The sequence below is a fragment of the Pararge aegeria genome, chromosome 21 (genome assembly GCF_905163445.1).
Source record: "Pararge aegeria chromosome 21, ilParAegt1.1, whole genome shotgun sequence".
NCBI classification, from domain to species: domain Eukaryota; kingdom Metazoa; phylum Arthropoda; class Insecta; order Lepidoptera; family Nymphalidae; genus Pararge; species Pararge aegeria.
The window spans coordinates 8,222,012-8,241,298 of record NC_053200.1 but is presented as its reverse complement, the minus strand read 5'-3'; the positions used below and the strand labels follow the sequence as shown (position 1 = coordinate 8,241,298).

General features: G+C 34.3%; 3 protein-coding genes across 5 annotated transcripts; 1 reads left to right on the top strand and 2 right to left on the bottom strand.

Annotated features, from left to right (window-relative positions):
- Positions 1–3,550: 3,550 nt before the first annotated feature.
- On the bottom strand, positions 3,551–13,593 carry LOC120633037 (transmembrane protein adipocyte-associated 1-like). Of its 3 annotated transcripts, none has more exons than XM_039903078.1 (6): positions 13,231–13,593; positions 12,856–13,151; positions 11,975–12,232; positions 6,846–7,032; positions 5,539–5,668; positions 3,551–4,452 (listed from the first exon to the last, which is right to left on the bottom strand). In XM_039903078.1, the coding sequence occupies exons 1-6, from the start codon at positions 13,320–13,322 to the stop codon at positions 4,270–4,272; spliced, it is 1,146 nt and encodes a 381-aa protein (XP_039759012.1). In that variant the 5' UTR covers positions 13,323–13,593; the 3' UTR covers positions 3,551–4,269. The 3 variants fall into 3 exon arrangements, with proteins under 3 accessions (XP_039759012.1, XP_039759013.1, XP_039759014.1); XM_039903079.1 differs by having other exon boundaries at positions 3,551–4,440; XM_039903080.1 differs by having other exon boundaries at positions 3,551–4,437.
- Positions 13,594–13,820: 227 nt separating this feature from the next.
- LOC120633102 (peptidyl-prolyl cis-trans isomerase 5) lies at positions 13,821–17,171 on the top strand. The gene is made up of 4 exons (XM_039903212.1): positions 13,821–14,105; positions 14,806–15,013; positions 16,349–16,533; positions 16,931–17,171. Exons 1-4 carry the CDS (start codon positions 14,013–14,015, stop codon positions 17,057–17,059), a joined length of 615 nt encoding a protein of 204 aa, XP_039759146.1. The 5' UTR covers positions 13,821–14,012; the 3' UTR covers positions 17,060–17,171.
- Positions 17,172–17,769: 598 nt separating this feature from the next.
- LOC120633101 (tetratricopeptide repeat protein 19 homolog, mitochondrial) lies at positions 17,770–19,021 on the bottom strand. Its single transcript, XM_039903211.1, has one exon. It carries the CDS (start codon positions 18,748–18,750, stop codon positions 17,773–17,775), a length of 978 nt encoding a protein of 325 aa, XP_039759145.1. The 5' UTR covers positions 18,751–19,021; the 3' UTR covers positions 17,770–17,772.
- Positions 19,022–19,287: the final 266 nt, after the last annotated feature.

Genomic DNA, 19,287 nt, shown 5'->3' with positions numbered 1-19,287 from the left:
TTGTCATTGATCAACACACAATTTGCTATAGCAGACTTTGAGCCCCAGATCTAGTTGCTAACTTGGATCAACTCTGGTTGACCAACCCTATATGTATGATGCAAGTAATATTTCTGAGGACATTATTACATACTAATAATTAGTTTCTATACTAAATTGACAGCTCAAGCTCGCTCTCGCTAAAGCTCAAGCTCGAAAATGCAAACGCACTAGGTGTTTGCATTTTCGTTACAGGAAATGGTCCCAATGGAAAAACAAGTAAACATAGTGGGATTGTTTAGACCTGTCAGTTGAGTGTTTGTTGGGGGGGGGGGGGGGTTTTCAGCCAATTCAAATCGTATCTGTACTTACCGGTTCCAGATATGAAAATCGCTCTCTATTTAACTTTCGATACCTATACATCATTAGGTAGCGTCCATTAATTAAGGTCTCAAATGGGGGACCGTTTTATCACCAGCACGGCTGGTTAGCATAGGCAGGGGACAAAAATGATATCCCCAACAAGGGTTAAAATAACGTGTCCACCTGACAAAGCACGGCAACAGGGAATATGAAAAGTTTATCCCCGTTTATACAAGTAGTTATATTATTACCACCTGTGTGCCAATGCTCGGGAGCTGATAAAACTGTGGGAGAAGATACATTTTTGTCCTTTTTTCTGGGAGAAAAATGTCTCCTGCCCGTGCTAGCCGTGCTGCATGGAATTTCCACCCTCGCAAACGTAAAGTCAAAGCAAAATGGACTTCACGTAACTCTTGTTAGAGTCGGAAATCAAAAAGGAAGGGTAGGGAGTCTGAATCTGTACAGCTACAGTTTTATATTTTACTAATGTTCTGCCAGCTAATACTATGTTGGTGTAATATTGTATCTTCCATCTTTACGATAGTCAAAAGTGACACGAGCGGAATAATCTAGTACCAACCTACTAAAGCTACGAATCTCAATAAAAATGAAAATTTCACGTCTTTTTTTTTTTAATAGAAAGAATAATCAGCATTATATATCGTCGTCGTCGTCATCAACCCATTACCGGCTACAGGGCTCGAGTCTCTCGAGTTAGAAAGGGTTTAGGCCATAGTCCACCACGCTGGCCATGTGTGGATTGGTAGTCTTCACACGCCTTTGAGAACATTATGGAGAACTCTCAGGCATGCAGGTTTCCTCACGAATTTTTCCTTCACCGTTTAAAGCAAGTTATATATTAAAAACGCACATAACTGTAAAAATTGCGTGCTGGGGCCCGAACTCTGTCTCCACGAAAGGAAAGTCGAAGCCTAGGCACTAGGGTAACACCGCTTCAGTAATACCTATACTATATATATATATATATTTTGTTACGGTATTCATCCCGGGTGTTAAGCAGTAGCGTGCATAGAGGGTATGCAGACGATATAAAATGAAGAAAATCTCCAGTGCGTTGTTAAAAAACTTAAGGATATGGCATTGAAAGAGTTATTAAAAACCCACCCTTAAGTATTTATAAATCGTACTGGAGTTTTTTTTCTTCATTTTATATCATCTTCATACCCTGTGCCTACCCTCTTTGCACGCCACTGATGTTAAGAGATATGAAGCGAATTAAATTTTAAATATACCAATGTAAAACACTTTTAAACTGTAAAAAATGTAAATCTCTAAGAGTAAAAAGAGAGAGAGAGTGATCCTAGCATATTTGACTAAATAGCCACGAAAGATCAATAAGACACCTCACTTAATGGACGCCACCTTTACACAAATATTTTACAAACAATTTTAACGCTTTTCTCCCGACCTTTTTAAAATAACTAACGTTCTTTTCTCAGGAAAGTATGTCAATGTTCTTTTAAAGTGTGCAGATAATATAAATAAAAACTCAGCTTTGCTGCATTAAGATTCAACTGCACGTATATCCGCTATCGTTTCAGTAAACAATAAAAATTAAACAACAAAATTAAAATAAGTATGTAAAGTAAAGTAAGTAAACCATCACAGTACAATAAAAATAATATAAAACCAATCGGTGTCAATAATTTATAAATATAAAATAACATTCGCACCGTACACACCGTACACATTCGAGTTTTTATAGCCAATTGATCACAAAGAAAATATATTTCACATTGTTAATACTAAATAATCTGAATACTGCTGACTCACGGTTCACAACTGATTAAATATACTTAATTGATGTTTTAATTGCCTGTTGGAATAATGTAGGACGCGGGCCAAAAGTAAAATGTTTTTTTTTTTTATAATAATCTGTTTTTTTTTTCATTTATGTCACAACATTTGAATGACAAAGTTCAAATAATCACGTATAAAACTGGCATAAATGAAAAATAATTATTCGTAAACACAACAAGGTTTTTGTAAAAGTTTTTTTTTTAATATAAATAAAAATGTTATAATCCTACATATCTTCCTTTTCTTGTATTATCTGAACTAAAACAAAACTGGCAATTATTATATCTCAGTTCTCACAGTAAATAAAAAATCAATCTAACACTAAAATCAAAAAAAAACTCTAGGTATCATATTGAATTTAGTAGTGCTATCTTTATCTAAAAGTAAGGGTATGAATAACATAGCATTATTAAATGCAATCAGCCATCTGAAGATTTAAGAGTTGATTAATTTCGTTCGTTAGAGATTTTTAGAACTTGACAATCCAATTATTGTGTTTTTCATATTGTTAATTTTGAGCGCCTAATTTCGATCGCTCCTATCTAAAATACTGACGTTAAGTGTCCTACTGTAAAATATTCAATTCGTTTTACTTTTTGATGAGATTCTAATGTTAATTCTAAAAATAGATGTCAATTCAGTCACTAAATGACGAAAATTCTATTGAATGCTCACATACCGACAAAACAAAGGTAATGCCAACTATTCCATAAAGTTTACTGAGGGCTGGCTGTCAGCTCTGGATTCTTAGTAAAACACTATAAGTAGATCATAGTATGGTGTCACAGAAACGTTGTCTGTAGAAACAAAATGAAATGCTTCCGTAGAGGGCACTGTAAAACCAAATAACTATCTGACGGCAGTTTTTACGTTCCAACTAAAGCAATAAAGATGATAAAATTTAAATAAATCGCTTTAAATAAGCCGGCTTATTTTCAATGTATCGATCCTCTGCTTAATATAAAAATATCATGGTCATTCCGTCGCATATTCAGCCGTCTTTTTAAGTCCGCCATAGCAAATGAAAGCAATGTAATGTGAACTTTATACATATACGGTGACTTCTCGGTCTACAAATCATTGGTAAAAATATACTATGTGATTAATTTGGTGTTAAGAATCATCCTATATCAAGTGTCAGCGGCGCGGCGCGGCAACATCGGCGGCTCATGCAGCAGTTATAAATTGGAGCCGTTTGATCAAATTAATTACCTATTGTTATGCAGAAATCAATGTTTCAATTTGCATGACTAATTCAATAATTAAATTACTTCAATAATTTTGAATATTGCTCAAGGTAACAGACATGGGGATAGATTAAAGAGGCTATAACCGTGGCATTAAGTAAAGACAGTTGTCCACTCATATATTTCTAATGTCATTATACGAATGGACAACTCGTTGCGTCATTAACTTCAATCACAACATATATCACACAGGTTAAAGCTCACATTTCAATGCCTAAATTTGAGTCGATAAAGTTTACGAGTACCATCAACCACACAAAACGCAGTCGCAAGTGTGTCATGTTTCATGCATAATTTAACTGTATTAAATTTTTTCCTGTAAAGAATTTCCGTGCCGACCTCGCCTTGCAGGCATGTTTTCTTTAAACGTGGAGCTTACGCTAACTAACGATTCAATGTACGAAAATTTATTGCAAGTTTTTAACTGATACAGTTGATTCTTAGATTAGATTGCGATTTATTAATTTTCTTAAATAGGTATATACTAAATTATGTTTTGGTGTTAAATTACCAGACATTATTAATTTACTTCGGTGTCGTATAAATATAAGATGCTGTATCAGCCTTAACCTAGAATGAAAATGTGGATGGATCCATTACATAGACTCTAAAGTTTTTAAAAGCAGAAGTGGGATTTAACTGTCTCGCCCACCTTCACTAGCTACAAGCTATCACAAGCTCGTGGGAACGAGGAAAAAACAACACAACACGAGATTCTGATAAAGAAAACTACACTCAAGAAATACTTTGAAAAATTATACCGTATACGCCTATATACTCTTAAATTATAATTAGTATTTATTTCTCTTTGGATGTGTGAAATTAATGTAAGGTAATTTTATAATCTATATTTTGTTTGTTATGTTGAGAGCATGTTTTGACTTTGGAATCCTGATGTTGGTACCCCGATGTCTATGGATTGTCCTGAGGCTATTGAGTCGGGGCTTTGCAGAGAGGCGCTGTACACTGGGTTCATTGGAGTAGTCCCTCCCGCTTCAAAGAGCGTGCTGTCGTATACGCTATTGCTCTGCTGGAACAATAACTAATATATCTAAAATATATATACTTTATTTTGAAACTTTTTTTACTGGCTTTCTGTCTCAATGGTGAGCGGAATGGTCATGTCGGGTTCGATTTCCGGCGGGGAAAATTAATAACTCAGATCCACCACCAAAGCAGAGTAAATTAAAAAATTACAACTGTTGCAATGAAATCCTCGCCCTCGAATATCTCTATATCGAGTATCCTGATAAATTTCTTAACACACCTTCCTTCCTTTAATTTATATTTTAAAACATAATTTAAAATTTATAAATTTTACATTATATTACTCAGACAATCCTACTTAATATTATAAATGTGAAAGTGTGGATGTTTGTTACTCAATCACGCAAAAACGGCTGAATGGATTTGCATGAAATTTGGCATGCATGTAGCCTTTGACATGGAAAAGAACATAGGCTACCTTTTATCCTAGGATAATAAGAGAGTTCCCGCGGGAATAAATAAACCTTAATCCACGTGAACGAAGTCGCGGGAATCAGCTAGTAATATTAAAAATCTAAATCATAGGCTAGTGATGAAAATTCTGTTAGGGCGCAGCAATTGGGGTATTAGAAGCGGAACATGTTCTAAAGAATATAATATTAATGCAGATCAAAATACAGTTGTCGCTACCCCTCCTCTTTTCGCGGATGTCGTACGAGGCGATTAAGGGAATATAACGAAGAGCTGGCAGAAGCCTAGGGTAAAATCTATTTACATTCCGAGTTTCAGTCTTATTGGTTAAGTTGTTTTTGCGTGAAAGGGTAACAAAAATCCATCCATCCATCCATTCGTCCTTCGATCCAAATTATTGCAATATGAAGTAGGAATTATAGAGCAGGAATATGGGAGGGTTAAGATCTCCAAGGATATAATATAATATAATCTATCTCCATCCCGAGTTGCAGTAAAAATGGTTGTTGTTTTTGCGTGAAAGAGTAACAAACATCCATCCATCCATCCATCCATCCATACAATTTTTTGCAATATTAAGTAGGAAATATAGAGCAGGAATATGTATGGGAGGGTTAAGATCCCCAAGGATTTAAAGGTATAGAGTGTAGTAAATATCGTAAAGATGTACCTGGTAGATATAATCGGAGTCAGTTTTCAGCGAGCTGAAGCTCTGTTGATGAGGCAGCGACACTTGATCGTCGTCCATGGGTTCATCCATCTGCGCCTTGTACGAGAACATGATGCTGGGTTGCGATACACTGCGGACAAAACATACGATTTTAAACTTTATGCCATCACATTAAACCACGTTGTCGTTTGAAATTAAAAAATATCTTTTTTCTATCGTTAGTGTCGTTTTTTCTACAAACGTAGAATAAGGCGATAGATAACATTGTTGAAAAGATTTTTATTTTGTTACGCCAAAGTAATATAACTTCTAAAGCGGGTACATAAGTACACACACTTTTTTTTGTATAATATTCCTTATTTGATATTTATTCATTGTGATAATCTTTTGACCTCGATACTCGTTTTTATATGCGCGCTACTTACAAAAAAGTGGTACTTTTATCGTTTATGTTGGCTATTTATAGTTTATTGGTTAGGACTTTTTTAGTTAAATCTATTGAAGTGACACATTTCAGGCCCAGCATAGCACTTGGTCTAGCTAAGCTATCACCAAATAATTTTTGACACTCTTGGGCTATGTTTCACAGTGCTCAGCTCAAGAGTTTGTTCACAAACGTGTGATAGACCTGCGGCATGTAGAGTGCGAAACAGAACCACGTGGTGACTGGTGCCACACAAGGTTGACGGACGACATCGACCGAGGGCCTCTACAAAAATGGCACAAAACCTAGGCATTCGACGGCAGTGAGCTTTCTGGCCGTGGGTTCGATTCCCACAACTGGAAAATGTTTGTGTGATGAACCTGAATGTTTTCCAATATCTGGGTGTTTGTATTTATATAATATAAGTATTTATGTATATTATTCATAAAAATATTCATCAGTCATCTAAGTACCTATAACACAAGCTACGCTTACTTTGGGGCTAGATGGCGATGTTTAAATTGTCATAGGTACTATATTTATTTATTATTATTTGGAAATAGTCGCAATAGTAGACGTCCATAAACTGTAACAATGATGTTGAAGCATCTTCATATAATTTTCCATACTCTTGGGCTATATTTTACGAGAACCACCTATGGACAAACGGCGTATAGAGCCTCGTTATCCCGCATTAGGTTGACAGAAACCATCAGACTAGTCGCTAAGAGTCGCTCGAAACAAATGGCACAAGACCGAGGCATTCGGAAATACTTGATACTAAAACCAACATCCAAGAGAAGACGTCCATCAACTGTAATAATGATGTTGAAGCATCTCCCCATAATGTTTAAACTCTTAGGCTATGTGTCACGATGCTTACCTGAAGAATTCGCTCAGAAACGTGTGATAGACAAGCGGCGTGTAGAGCGAGAAGTAGAGCCACGTCGTGACGTCGACGACGCAAAGGCCGGACGGGACGGAGCCCCACGTGAGCAGCGCCGCTCCCACCGCTTGCGTGCTGTCCAGCAGCGCGAGCAGCAAAACGTACAGGTAGAAGGACAGCTTCGCTGTAAACAAACGTAATCCATAGTAAACAATTTTTTTCAATAATCCCAGCACGCACTTCTAACTTTTCTAAGCTATGCGCGTTTTAGGCAATTAAAATATCACTTGCTTTAACGGCGAAGGAAAACATCATGAGGAAACTTGCATGCTTGAGAGTTTCCATAATGTTCTGAATGGCGTGTGAAGCCCACCAATCCGCACAAGGCCAGCGTGGTGGACTACGGCCTAAACTCTTCGCACCGGTTGTAGGAGTGTCAATATGAAGATGATATCTAAATGCCTCTCCAAACGTTGACAATTGTTCAAATTCTATATTATGAACTAATAATATAGAATTTAATTTAAATCCAAAAGTTACTTGACCGACGTGGGTACCTGTGCCGAAAAATTAATATCCATAGTAATATTATAATAAGTGTGTTCGTTTATCCTTACTTTACGCCTTAACTAAGCCACTAATCGACATGATTTTTGGCATAGAGTTAGTTGAAAGAGTGGCGACTAACATAGGATTTTTATCCCAGGAAAAACAACGGTTCCCACGGAATTTCTAAAAACCGTTATAACCGAGGGTAAGAGCTAGTTAAAAAATAAATTAAAAGATATTAAAAATAATCCAGGCGTAGGTATTCGTAAAAACAATCGTGTTCAACTTACAAGATACAACCAAAGTGTCTACACGTCTAATCCTTCAATAACCTTAACATAAAATTGGAGACGGAGGGTTCACTAATCCCTTAACATAGGCCGTTATAGGGCTTCACAGTACTTTAATATTATCCTACTTACATTACAAGTAGGTATTCGTGAGATAAGCCTTTTATTTTTTTTATAACACATTACGTGTAAATTATAATGGGTTATTGCAATTTTTTTTCGTAGGTGATAACATCTATCTTAAAGATGTATCAAAATTCTTTGTTTTATTTCATACTTTATTGCGTAGTAGGTAACCATAAACATAGACGAAACTTAACGCCTAGAGGCATTTTCTACCAGTATAACCTTTGGTAAGTTGACAGGGTTACAATAATTGTGCGTCGATAAAGATGACGTCATAAGAAAAATAATCAAAACTCGAGGAAGTTCAAAAGTTTTTAAAGTAAATAAAAAAAATGGTTTATATCTCTCTCCAATGACAAAAATACAATTATCTAATGTTTTTATCGACATAAAAATTTGGCTGTCCATGATCTGGGTAGTATAAGAAGTTTGGACATTTTTCTTAAGCTCGAGATTTCATCTACGAGATATCTCTTAGTTTCCGGAATTAAACTTATCCTTTATATGGACATAAAATACAAGCTATCTGTGTTTAGTTAGGTAATTTTTGGCAGATGTACAAAATAAACAAACAGAAACACTATAAACCTAGCAATTCCCCACTTCGTAAGTTTAATCTTTTTGACAAATAAGAGGTTTCAATTGTCAACCTAAATACCAATTTCAAACCATCTCAGCACGCGTGTCGTTGCTGAGGTGAGGTCGCGTGTTGAACATTTACCTGGGCCATGTAATGCTCGCAGTTAATTTAGTGATTACCACCGGTGTGTGTAAAAAAAACGTTACACTATAAAAGGATTGTACTACAATCTCATAAACAGCAACATAATATTATAGTTTATTTGAAGAAAGAAACAAAGAAAAATCGTCTACATTGTCACACATTTGAGTAAAATGCTACATTTGTGTCATCAATTTGTTAAAGTATTAAAAAAAAAAGTGTGACAAAGGAGCTGGCTCAGTATAGCTGCATACTAATAAGCGCAGCACTGGTTTTCAGCCAGCCCTCTTATCTTCGTTATGACGAAGACCTTGACGTCATAAAAATAAGAATTATAATTCTGTAACACGTAAACAATATTGTAACAATAATTCTGTAAGCAATGGTGGTCTCTGGTCCGGTCCCAGGTCAGGAATTAAGAGGAGATGAAAATGTTTACCGACCCATTATGTAACAACGTTTTGTTTATAATTTACTATATGATTTGTACATAATATTGCTGCGATGGAAAAGTTAACTGTTTTATCGATACATTGTTTTATCTTATAACCTTGTACCCTGCACTTCATTATAATACTCTTAATTATTATTATATACTGGCGTTATGATTATTCAGGCATACCGCCCTAGACCCTAAAACTAGTTCGTTAGATCTTTTCTGCTAAAGCACCCCTGTGTTTAGGGGAATAATACTAATTTTAAATAAAGTGACTTTTAGAAAGGGTTTTATTCAAAACGTTTTAGGTACAAACAAACACATTAAAAAAATACATAGCCACTATTAGATTCAGTTTAGATTTAGAAAGGCTTTTAATTTTAGTCCTTTGAAACTATTTATAGGAAAAGTTGTAGTGCTGCTACTTTTTTGCATGTACAGTCGAACACGCTTTTATATTGGTCCTAACTGGCATTAGTCATTTCATTATTGAAACGTGTAACGAATTCAAAGAAAAACTGAATTGGCTTCATTAAATTATTTTTGTACATATAATGGTCCCCAAATGATATAATTGTTATAAATTAAAAAAACGCGCTAAAATTCTAAGTATAGAATGTAACGGTTTGAACGCATTACAGGTATGTAGAAGTATGCGCAAAGATACACCCATATACCCATAGGGATAGAAATTTGCGTATTACTATTAATACTTCAAAGTCTTTCAAAGCTCTAATTGCCTTTCTGCGCGTACGTGAGAGAAGGCCTGTGCCCAGAAATTGGATATTTATGGGCCGTGGATGGTACTGTGATGACGCCTACATTTATTTATTGTGATGACGTTTAATATTACACGTTTTATTATTTGGATATTGTTAGCACCCTTGCGCCCATGCAAGATAAGAGTAGATAACACTGTGGGAGAAGATAAAAATGTTGTTCTTTCCCAATGTAGAAAATGTCTCCTGCCCATCCTAGCCATGCACTTTTAAGTCAGTTAAAGAGATGACCCTATATATGTTAACCATCTGAGGCTATATATAAATTTCGTAGCTAAGCATTAGTAAAATAGACAATGCATGACGGCCAATTAACAACTGATTGGCGCAGTGGGCAGCGACCCTGCTTTCTGAGTCCAACGCTGTGTTCGATTTCCACAACTATTAATGTAAGTATCCATCTACGTACAACGAAAGGTTCCGGCCGACCAAGTGCGGAGACAAGCCCAGAGAGAGATGAGTATCCATAACACAAGCTACGCTTACTTTGGGGGCTAGATGGCGATGTGTGTATATCGTAGTATATTTATTTATTCATGATTAACTCTGATTTAAAAAATGAAGCGGTGAAAGCCTAATCGCTAGAGTCTGGTTAGTTAGACTGAGCTTGATACAAGGAACGCCCCTCTAACTTTTCGGAGTTATGTGCGTTTTTAATTTAAGCGATTAAAATATCACTTGTAGGGAAACATCGTGAGGGAACCCGCATACCATGACCCGCATATGAGTCCTTCATAACGTTCCCAAAAGGTGTGTGAAGTCTACCAATCTGAACTTGGCCAGCTTGGTGGACTACAGTCTAATTCCTAAACCCTTTTTATTCTAAGACAAGACCCGTGCCCTTTAGTGGGGTCGGTAGTGAATCGATAATGATGATGATGTTGCGATATTTAACCTTTAAAGATGATCTACTATGAAGCAGCTGTTAACCAATAGATACAAGTTTTTTGGTATTACTATCAATTTTAGTTAAGATTGTCAGTGCTCTTTTTATGTGTCACCTGAAAGATTTAACCTTTATAGATAATCAACTTGGTTCTGGCTATATACAAGTACACAATAGAAACCATTTTTGTAAAAAATTAAAACATTATCTACAAAGAATAATAGCTAACAATGTCAGACTGGTAACATGGCCTTAACTTAGATATTTTTTGTCTATTCAGTTACACAATTATTATTATTGAAAGTAATAAGAAAATATTCAAATAACGTATTTCTAAAATAAACTAGCAAAATATCTTTAATGTTGTTGTATCGGCACAAGCCATATTTAAAAAAAAAAAATAGTTTAACAAATGGCACTCCAATATATTAACCCTTGACTGCTATATAACACGTGTATGTGTGATATTACAGTCAAGGGCTATTATAGACTGGTGGTAAGTGATGTAGCAGTCTAAGATGATTGCTGGCTAACCTGTTTGGGGTAAGACAGAGATAATATTATAACTCAAATCCTTAACCGGTTTCTGCTAGGCATAACGCTAAATCGCTTGGCGGCACGTATTTGTCGAAAGGATGGTCAAAGGCCACGTCCAAAGCCGTCCAGACCAGACCAGGGAAAATTCAGATATTATAAATTGCCCATGCCTAATTGGCGCTTCAAAATATGAATAGTAATACTAATATATTTATTATTAGTACTAATACATAAATATTATTAGTAAACAAGGATAAAAGTATTTTATGCATTACACAAAGACCTACATTATCGTGGTACCAAATTTTATCTAAATGTTCATTTTTTGAAGAGGTTAAAGCAATTTTTCTTGAAATTCACAGGAAACGTGTAATATTCTGGGTTCCAAAAATGGCTATTTACCTATAAATCGTTTATGGGCAGTTGATTGAAATAGGCTATAGCTTTATATACGGTGCTGCACAGAGAGACAAGCTGGAAAAAAAACTTTTGCATTTGATATTTTAATACCTAGGTACTAATGTTATTAATGCATAAATGTTTTTTACGATGTATGTTAACCTAAGTTCAGATTCCACTTCTCCAATTTTGATGAAATTTGGCACACAAACAGCATGCATACTAGATTTCACCAAGAAAACATTCCAGTGGGATTTGCAAATAAAGCCTTCATTACCTATGTATGCTTAACATTACAGCTACTAAAATTTTGCACTCTGCAGACACTACATAGAAGTAAACGTGGACAAAGTCACATGTAAGAAATAGTAAGTAGTAGATATAATCTAAATAATGAACTTACTTGGTAAGGCTAAATATTCCCTTAGAGGTATCCACGGCAATAATAATATCACAAAATATATCACAGCAAACACCAGTGATGATGTGAACCAAAACAACATCCCTCCATGTCCAAATAAATCATATTCTCTCGTATCAATGTGGAACATATCATTGGGCATAATAAATTCGAGTGTTCCCTGTGTAACGGTGAAGGCGAGAGATATAAACGAAGTTGCCAGCAACACATATCTGATACTGCTACGACTATCCATGTGACCTGGAATAATGCATTTTTTGAGATATCTAATTGTAACAAAGCTAATTTTTAAGTTAGATGATATTCAGCATAATTTTCAGCAGTATTTTTACTTTTTCGTTTTTTCATTTTCAATTTACATCCCGCTGCTCGGCACAGGTTCAGTTGCAATTCTGGTTTAGGTTTAAGAGGCCCATTTATGACATACATAAACGCTCACCTTCATAGCTTATGCTGCCCTCCCTGTCTTGCAAAATTTGTTATAAATATGTTACCACAGCTAACTCATTTTACTTAAAGAACTTACTGCAGTTCTATCCAGGTCAAGGTTGTTTAGGCTATGGAGCGAGTATGCTGGTAAACCTTTCACTGCCACTTTAAGTACATATAAACTAAGTACATAGCCAATTCTGGTTCTTATATTTGATGGTTGTTATTTAATTTTTATAGCACAGGCTGATTGGTATATGTTTCTCACCAAGTAAGGTTCATTTTTTACATGGTAGAACACACATTATTAGATTCGCAAACATTATTAATAAAAAATTAATATGAATGATACTGTCATTCTAATATTTAATAATACTCATTTGTAAGCAATTTGAAAATTATATTTATAAATATAATAAATGATAGGGACTCACCAAAAGCCAAACCAAATATAACCACACTCATTTCGGTTGCAAGAAGAAAAAATCTCACTGTGACCCATAATATTTTGTCGATTGTTCCACCAACAGGCATTGCAGCATTGACGGTCATCGATACTACGCATCTTATTAGACTGATGATCACGTTGCCCCAAACCAACGAGTAGAATGTTAAGAAAATAGGGCTACTTGTAGCTCGTAACTTCAACTGGGCTTTATTAAACCTAACCACTAGGAAAAGCACGAATAAGGCGTTCGGTATCAATATTATCAAATCCCAAATGCGGACTCTGCGAAAAACAACAGTGTCAGAACAAAAACAACAGTATCAGAAGAAAAACAACTTAGCAAGGCCACAACTGCATGTACCTTGAATTGTTCATCTCATAGTATAAAACGTATTTACAAAACGTCTCTTCTTTAACGGGCGGCAAGTCTGTCGATCCATTTGTTCCATCCATGTTTATACGTTTTAATTCGTTGCCATTTAATGTTACGAAATTAGTTTCAAATCGTGAAAGGGAATCATAACTTGGCTATTGTAATCCAATTAGTAGCTGCCACATAACGTCAGCTTTTATGTCGCATGATAAAAACACAATTTTTCTAGAAGAGATAGTCTCACTTTCTAATCCAATTTAAATTTTTAAATTACGACACCTCTTATAAATGTATAAAATAACAATCGCCTTGCGTGCAACTTCGATAATTTTATGATGTTTGCCACAGACAACGTAGATTTCTAGTATTTAGCCATTTACTTTTATCAATAGACAACCAACTAAAGACAGAGACAAGACCAAATAGTGGTGTACTAGTTTTTTGTATCCTCTTTGGTTATACATTTTAGATTTATGTTTTTCTAGTTCGATTCCTTTGACTGCAAGTGTGTATAAACCCTATCGTTCATTCATTCGCCTGTCTATATCATTACTTTGTTCTATGAATCTGTGGTTACAACTGACGTGTACAATTTTCAATTTTCATTCAATTTTTTGAGAACTTTGAGATGTTGAACCGGTGTCGGTTAGCGTAGCAATTCTTTGTTTCATTTAATTTTTACGAGCACGCTTCAATAAGTTTTTATTGTTTGATATAGGACTTTCAAAATATTAAAGATTACTAAATTCAAAACCAAATTAGTTATAATCATGGCTTTACTTGCGACAACGTTTGGGATTCTTCTAATTGCATCCACGGCCTGGTCTGCGGATGCACCAAAAGGTCCTAAAGTGACTCACAAGGTAAACCGCACTTACTAAATTTGCAACAAACCATTTTTGATTTCATACTTTTAATTTTTTATACATCAAACCAGGATGCGATTATGAGGTCACTGACCTTGTGAGTTGTGACGCCTCCAAGTTCTTTTATGCGGAGAATCTTTCTTTGTCCAAGTACGTCTTTCAATAATTTACGAGCGGCATGCTTTGTCAAATGGACTTCCTAATTATTTCAAAAATAAATGTGTAAATACCCACCAAAAAAAAATTATATTAAATGTCTGAATCTAAATAAAAGGCAAGAATGAGTACAATCCCAAAATATAGTTCAAATGTAATTGTCTCTGTAATGTACAGAGACAATTACACAGTAAGAAAGTAGAAGTAGAAATAAGACAGTAAGAAAAATAGCCTTGATCATTTCTTAATATTTGATATTTTTTGTTAAAAATACCTAACCCGAAAATTGAAAAATTTTATATATTTAAAAAAATATGTTTGCATCAGATATGTCAAAGAAAGGAATCAAGGAATCAAGAAATTCCTTTAAGTATTGAGATATAAACATCACAGTGAAAGTAAAAAGCACACTTTAGGAAGTGCTGGTCATAGGTTAAATATAGGTTGCTTTGTGGAGCAGGTTATCAATTCCTGCACAATATTTTCAAAACCAAATCCAACCAAAAAAAAATCAGCCATTTATTCAATTTTCTTCATACAGGTTACTTTTGACATCAGCATTGGTGGAGCTAATGTTGGCCAGATTGTCATTGGTTGTTTCGGTAAGACAGTACCCAAAACTGTTGAGAACTTCTACCAACTGGCACAAAAACCTGAAGGAGAGGGCTACAAGGGCAGCAAGTTCCACAGAGTAATTTCAAACTTCATGATCCAGGGAGGTGACTTTACCAAGGGTGATGGCACTGGTGGTAAGCCGTTTGCTTCATAAATAAAATGCTTTATTTGCGTTTATATATTATTAGAAATTCAGTTCTTTTCTTGGAAAGAGAATAGTTGTTCTAATATAAAGACAATAACATATCTATTACATTTGATTTGTTTAACAATTGATCTATTTCTAAAATTTTTGCAAGATAATCATAATCATAATCATTTATTTGCATAAAACATGTGAAATTATAGATGCTACAGAAATTATACAGAACAATGTTTAAGCCCATTTAGAGGCATGCAAATCTTAACTTAAAAATAATTAAAAACATTCAGAATTAGATAATGTCAATATATATTATTGACATAATTACTTAAATTACAATGTCAATTTTATGTCCGATGCTATATAATTACAATTACTCATCCACGGAATAATAACATTTTTCAATAAGATAATGTCTTAATTCGTGTTTCAGCTTATATGTACTAAGATTTTTATCAGTCAGCTCTTCCAGTAATTTGCCATGCTGCCATGCCAAACTGCGCAGATAAATGTTTTGAAAAACAAATTTTATTTTGCCTCCTTGCATAATGTAATCATGTGTGAAACGATTATCTAAGCTAATTTTGATATTCATTTGATTCTGATAGTATCCCAAAAGAGAATGAGAATGAGCCCAAAAGATTCATAACTCTCACCTTGGTATAGTCATATATACTCATAGTTATTTTTGCATAAGTATTTAATAAGAATGTTTGTCAAAAACATATCTTATCTATCCTGAGATGAGAGAAGTATCTAAAGTGTTTAAATTATCAGTATATCTTCAGTTTTTTTGAGTTTCAACTATTATCTTAATAAAACTCACTTAAAATATATACTTAAATATTACATGATTACTGATACAAAAACTGAGAGTATCAATCTATTTACATTATTATTCATTGATCTATTGTCATACCAAAAATGTATAAAACATTATTTACCTAGTTAAAATTTAACCTGATAAAATAAAGGTCAATAAAACACACCTTAAATTGGCATGTAACAGAAGTAATGAACAATTTTATTGAGATTTCTTATCTTTATTGGAATGAAAAACTTGTTATGATATTTTTAACTAATAATATTTAGATTTATACAGCATGATTTAAAGGTGACTCCAAAGTCATTACAAACAAAATCTGGAAATCTAGATTTTGATATTGACTTAGATATTTTCTTATATAAAAAACTTATAATTTTTTAAATTTGTAGCATTATACTGCTACAAATTTTAAAATGTCAAATTTAATTAATGTTTATGTTAGTTGTTAAAAGTTGTCTATCAATGTGTATGCTAGTAATTTAATAATGATGTAATTCATAGGTCGCAGCATTTATGGTGAAAGATTTGAAGATGAAAACTTCAAGCTTAGCCATTATGGAGCTGGCTGGCTGTCTATGGCTAATGCCGGCAAGGACACTAATGGTTCTCAGTTCTTTATTACCACAGTCAAGACCCCCTGGTTAGACAACAGACATGTTGTTTTCGGCAAAGTACTTGAAGGAATGGTATGTACTTTTTTTTTAATTAAATTATCTTACATAACATAAGGAATCTGCTTTTTTTTAAATTATGAATTATTTTCATAGTTTAAGAGTAATCAATGACTACGTAAATTCAATCCCCTGGACCCCCTTTTAATAGAACCCAGTAGAATAGCTATTTCAAGTTGTATGTTTACACAGACAAATGAATGTTGAATTTTATGTTAACAATCTCCTCTTTAAAATTGGATCATCATACTCTTCAGCATATTAATGTCCCACTGCTGGACACAGGCCTTCTAAAAGAGAGGAAATTAGAGAATTGACTCACCACACTGCTTCCATGCAGGTTGAACTATTTTATTAAAATAAAGTCAAACATTCCATGAATTTACAAGCATAAACAATTTGTGTCCAACAGGATATCGTCCGCATGATTGAGCAGACACCCACGAAAAATGACAAACCAATAAAGGATGTTCTTATAGCTGATACTCATGTAGAAGAAGTTGCAGAACCATTCAGTGTCTCTAAAGATAGTGCTAAATAACATTAAACCATTGCAAATTGTTAAGCAATGAAAATAAGATAAGTAATAAAATGTATATATGAGATAATAAAGAATCAATTTTTTTCCAAATGCATTTAAATGTGAATTTCAATTTATATTGTGTTATTTCATAGAACTTATCAAATTATTGTCAATAGTCTAGTAGGATAAAATATTATCATGAAGTAGTTGTTATTAAATTAACTGCAATGCGAGTGGTAAAAAAAGGTGGAAAAGGTGGTTATAGCATATTAAAAGTAATTAATGATGGAAATGCCCAATGGATGATAATGTATAAACACACACTCATCAAGTTGTGGCAGATAAAAGTATTCACTGCACTGGTGAACTTGCTGAACTGCAAGACAAACTTATGGACTCTTTAAACTTATGTGAACACTGATGCAATTATTCTATTAGACATTAATCTAAACTAAATGAACCTCAGAAAAAATAACACTACTACTTTTAGACTTCTTAATTTAGTTCAATTTAGGCAATAGAATTTGAACCATTGTCAGGTAAACAGAATCTGAGAGGTTTAAATAACAAGTATAAGTGCATACAACTTGTCTACCTCATATTACAACCTAAAAAACAACATTACAGGGTAAGTCCCAGGTACAAGGTCAGCAAAACATTTTAATAGCAATTCAATCCATTTGGTTTCTGATATAAAAATTAATTGAAAGTGAAATAAAACAATTATATATTTAAGACATGGCTCTTATTTCTTGCATACAAAGTTCTGCTTCATGTTTTACATCATTATTCTTTGTTTTGATACCTAACTTCCAACCTTGCCCACACGATTTTCTTGCTATGTCCAACATGTTTTTCTTTATATAAGCTCTCCCTAGGTTAACATACATTGCACCTAAATCGTGCATATCAGGAAAATTTTTGCCTATATCAATTGCTTTTGAATAATATTCAATACTTTCATCTACATTGCCTAAACGGTCACAAACAGTACCCAGATCATTTAGCTGTATAACTAAATGTTCTTGCTCTATATCAACCAAATTTTTCATTCTTTCATATGCTTGTTTCATATAACTAAGACCTATTTCACATTTGTCGCTATCAAGAAACAGGCGACCATACCAGTCTTCCGCCATTGCAAGTAGTTTTGTATTTGCTTCAGATGGATCATATTTTAATGCATTGTTGAGTTTTTCAATACACCAATCATAGCCAAGTTGTGCTGTGGTGTACTCTCTCTTCATGTGACTTATCCTTGCTAACTTAACACTGATGTGGACTACACGAAGATCATCCTCTGTAGCCCCATCTGCCATAATTCTCTGAGTGACAGCAACAAATAGTTGTTTCGCCTTATCGTACTGTTCTCTTTCAAGCGCTAAATTAGCCATCACGTCATAAATGTATGTAATACCTTCTTGATGGTGAATTTGCTGCGCTTGTTTAAGTGCAACATGTAGGAGCTGTTCAGCTTTATCAAACTCACCTCTTTGAACAAACAGTATGCAATGCTTAATCGTTAAAATGAGCTCATCTTGGGCGTTTAATTTCTTTTCGAATCCCATTAATGTTAATAGTGAGAACCCAAGAGTACATGGTAAATATATATTGCGGTGAGTTTTATGTATTGTTGCTTCATATACTTGCTTGGAATTAAACTTCATATGCATAAGCCTCCTCCAGAAAAATCGGTATCTTGATGTCATTCTTTAATTAAAATTTAAAAGTGTAAGATGAAAATTGTTACATAACCTGGTCTTAAAGATTTGCTTTGAAATTATTATTTTTCCTCTAAAACTTTACCACACGAGTATGTTTATAATAGAGCTTGCATACATTTTGCGGCTGAACTATGAGAGGTAGGCTGAACCTAAAACAAAATGTCTTGTTGATTCTTTCGTTGTAAAGTTATTCAAGAAATAAATTAACTCTCGCTGTCAAATGTTAACGTCATCTACATAGTGCCGACCATAGATTATACACTATGGTGCCCCCAGAATAAACGGGCATCGACACGAGATCGTCACTAATGACGCAAGTAGAGATGGTTGCTAATAGCTCGCGAATGAATAAAGTTAAAGAATCGCTCTTTGACTATAATGGAGATCTTGTTGCTCACTCTCACCGTCTAGCTCAACAGCTCGATTGGCTCAGCGAATCAAAGACAACGATCGAAGTATTAAGGAACTGTATACTATTCTGTATGTTGCCTGAATGCCACAATGAAGTAATAATTTCTTTAA

Bases quoted from the DNA above. Each gene is read 5' to 3' on its own strand.
- LOC120633037 (XM_039903078.1), bottom strand. From the start codon at position 13,322: ATGGATGGAACAAATGGATCGACAGACTTGCCGCCCGTTAAAGAAGAG. The intron at 12,233-12,855 runs GTGAGTCCCTAT...GCATTATTCCAG, and splicing joins TATATTTGGTTTGGCTTTTG to GTCACATGGATAGTCGTAGC. The intron at 4,453-5,538 runs GTACATCTTTAC...TAGATATATTAG, and splicing joins ACTCCGATTATATCTACCAG to TTATTGTTCCAGCAGAGCAA.
- LOC120633102 (XM_039903212.1), top strand. From the start codon at position 14,013: ATGGCTTTACTTGCGACAACGTTTGGGATTCTTCTAATTGCATCCACG. The intron at 14,106-14,805 runs GTAAACCGCACT...TTCTTCATACAG, and splicing joins GTCCTAAAGTGACTCACAAG to GTTACTTTTGACATCAGCAT. The intron at 16,534-16,930 runs GTATGTACTTTT...TGTGTCCAACAG, and splicing joins GCAAAGTACTTGAAGGAATG to GATATCGTCCGCATGATTGA.
- LOC120633101 (XM_039903211.1), bottom strand. From the start codon at position 18,750: ATGACATCAAGATACCGATTTTTCTGGAGGAGGCTTATGCATATGAAG.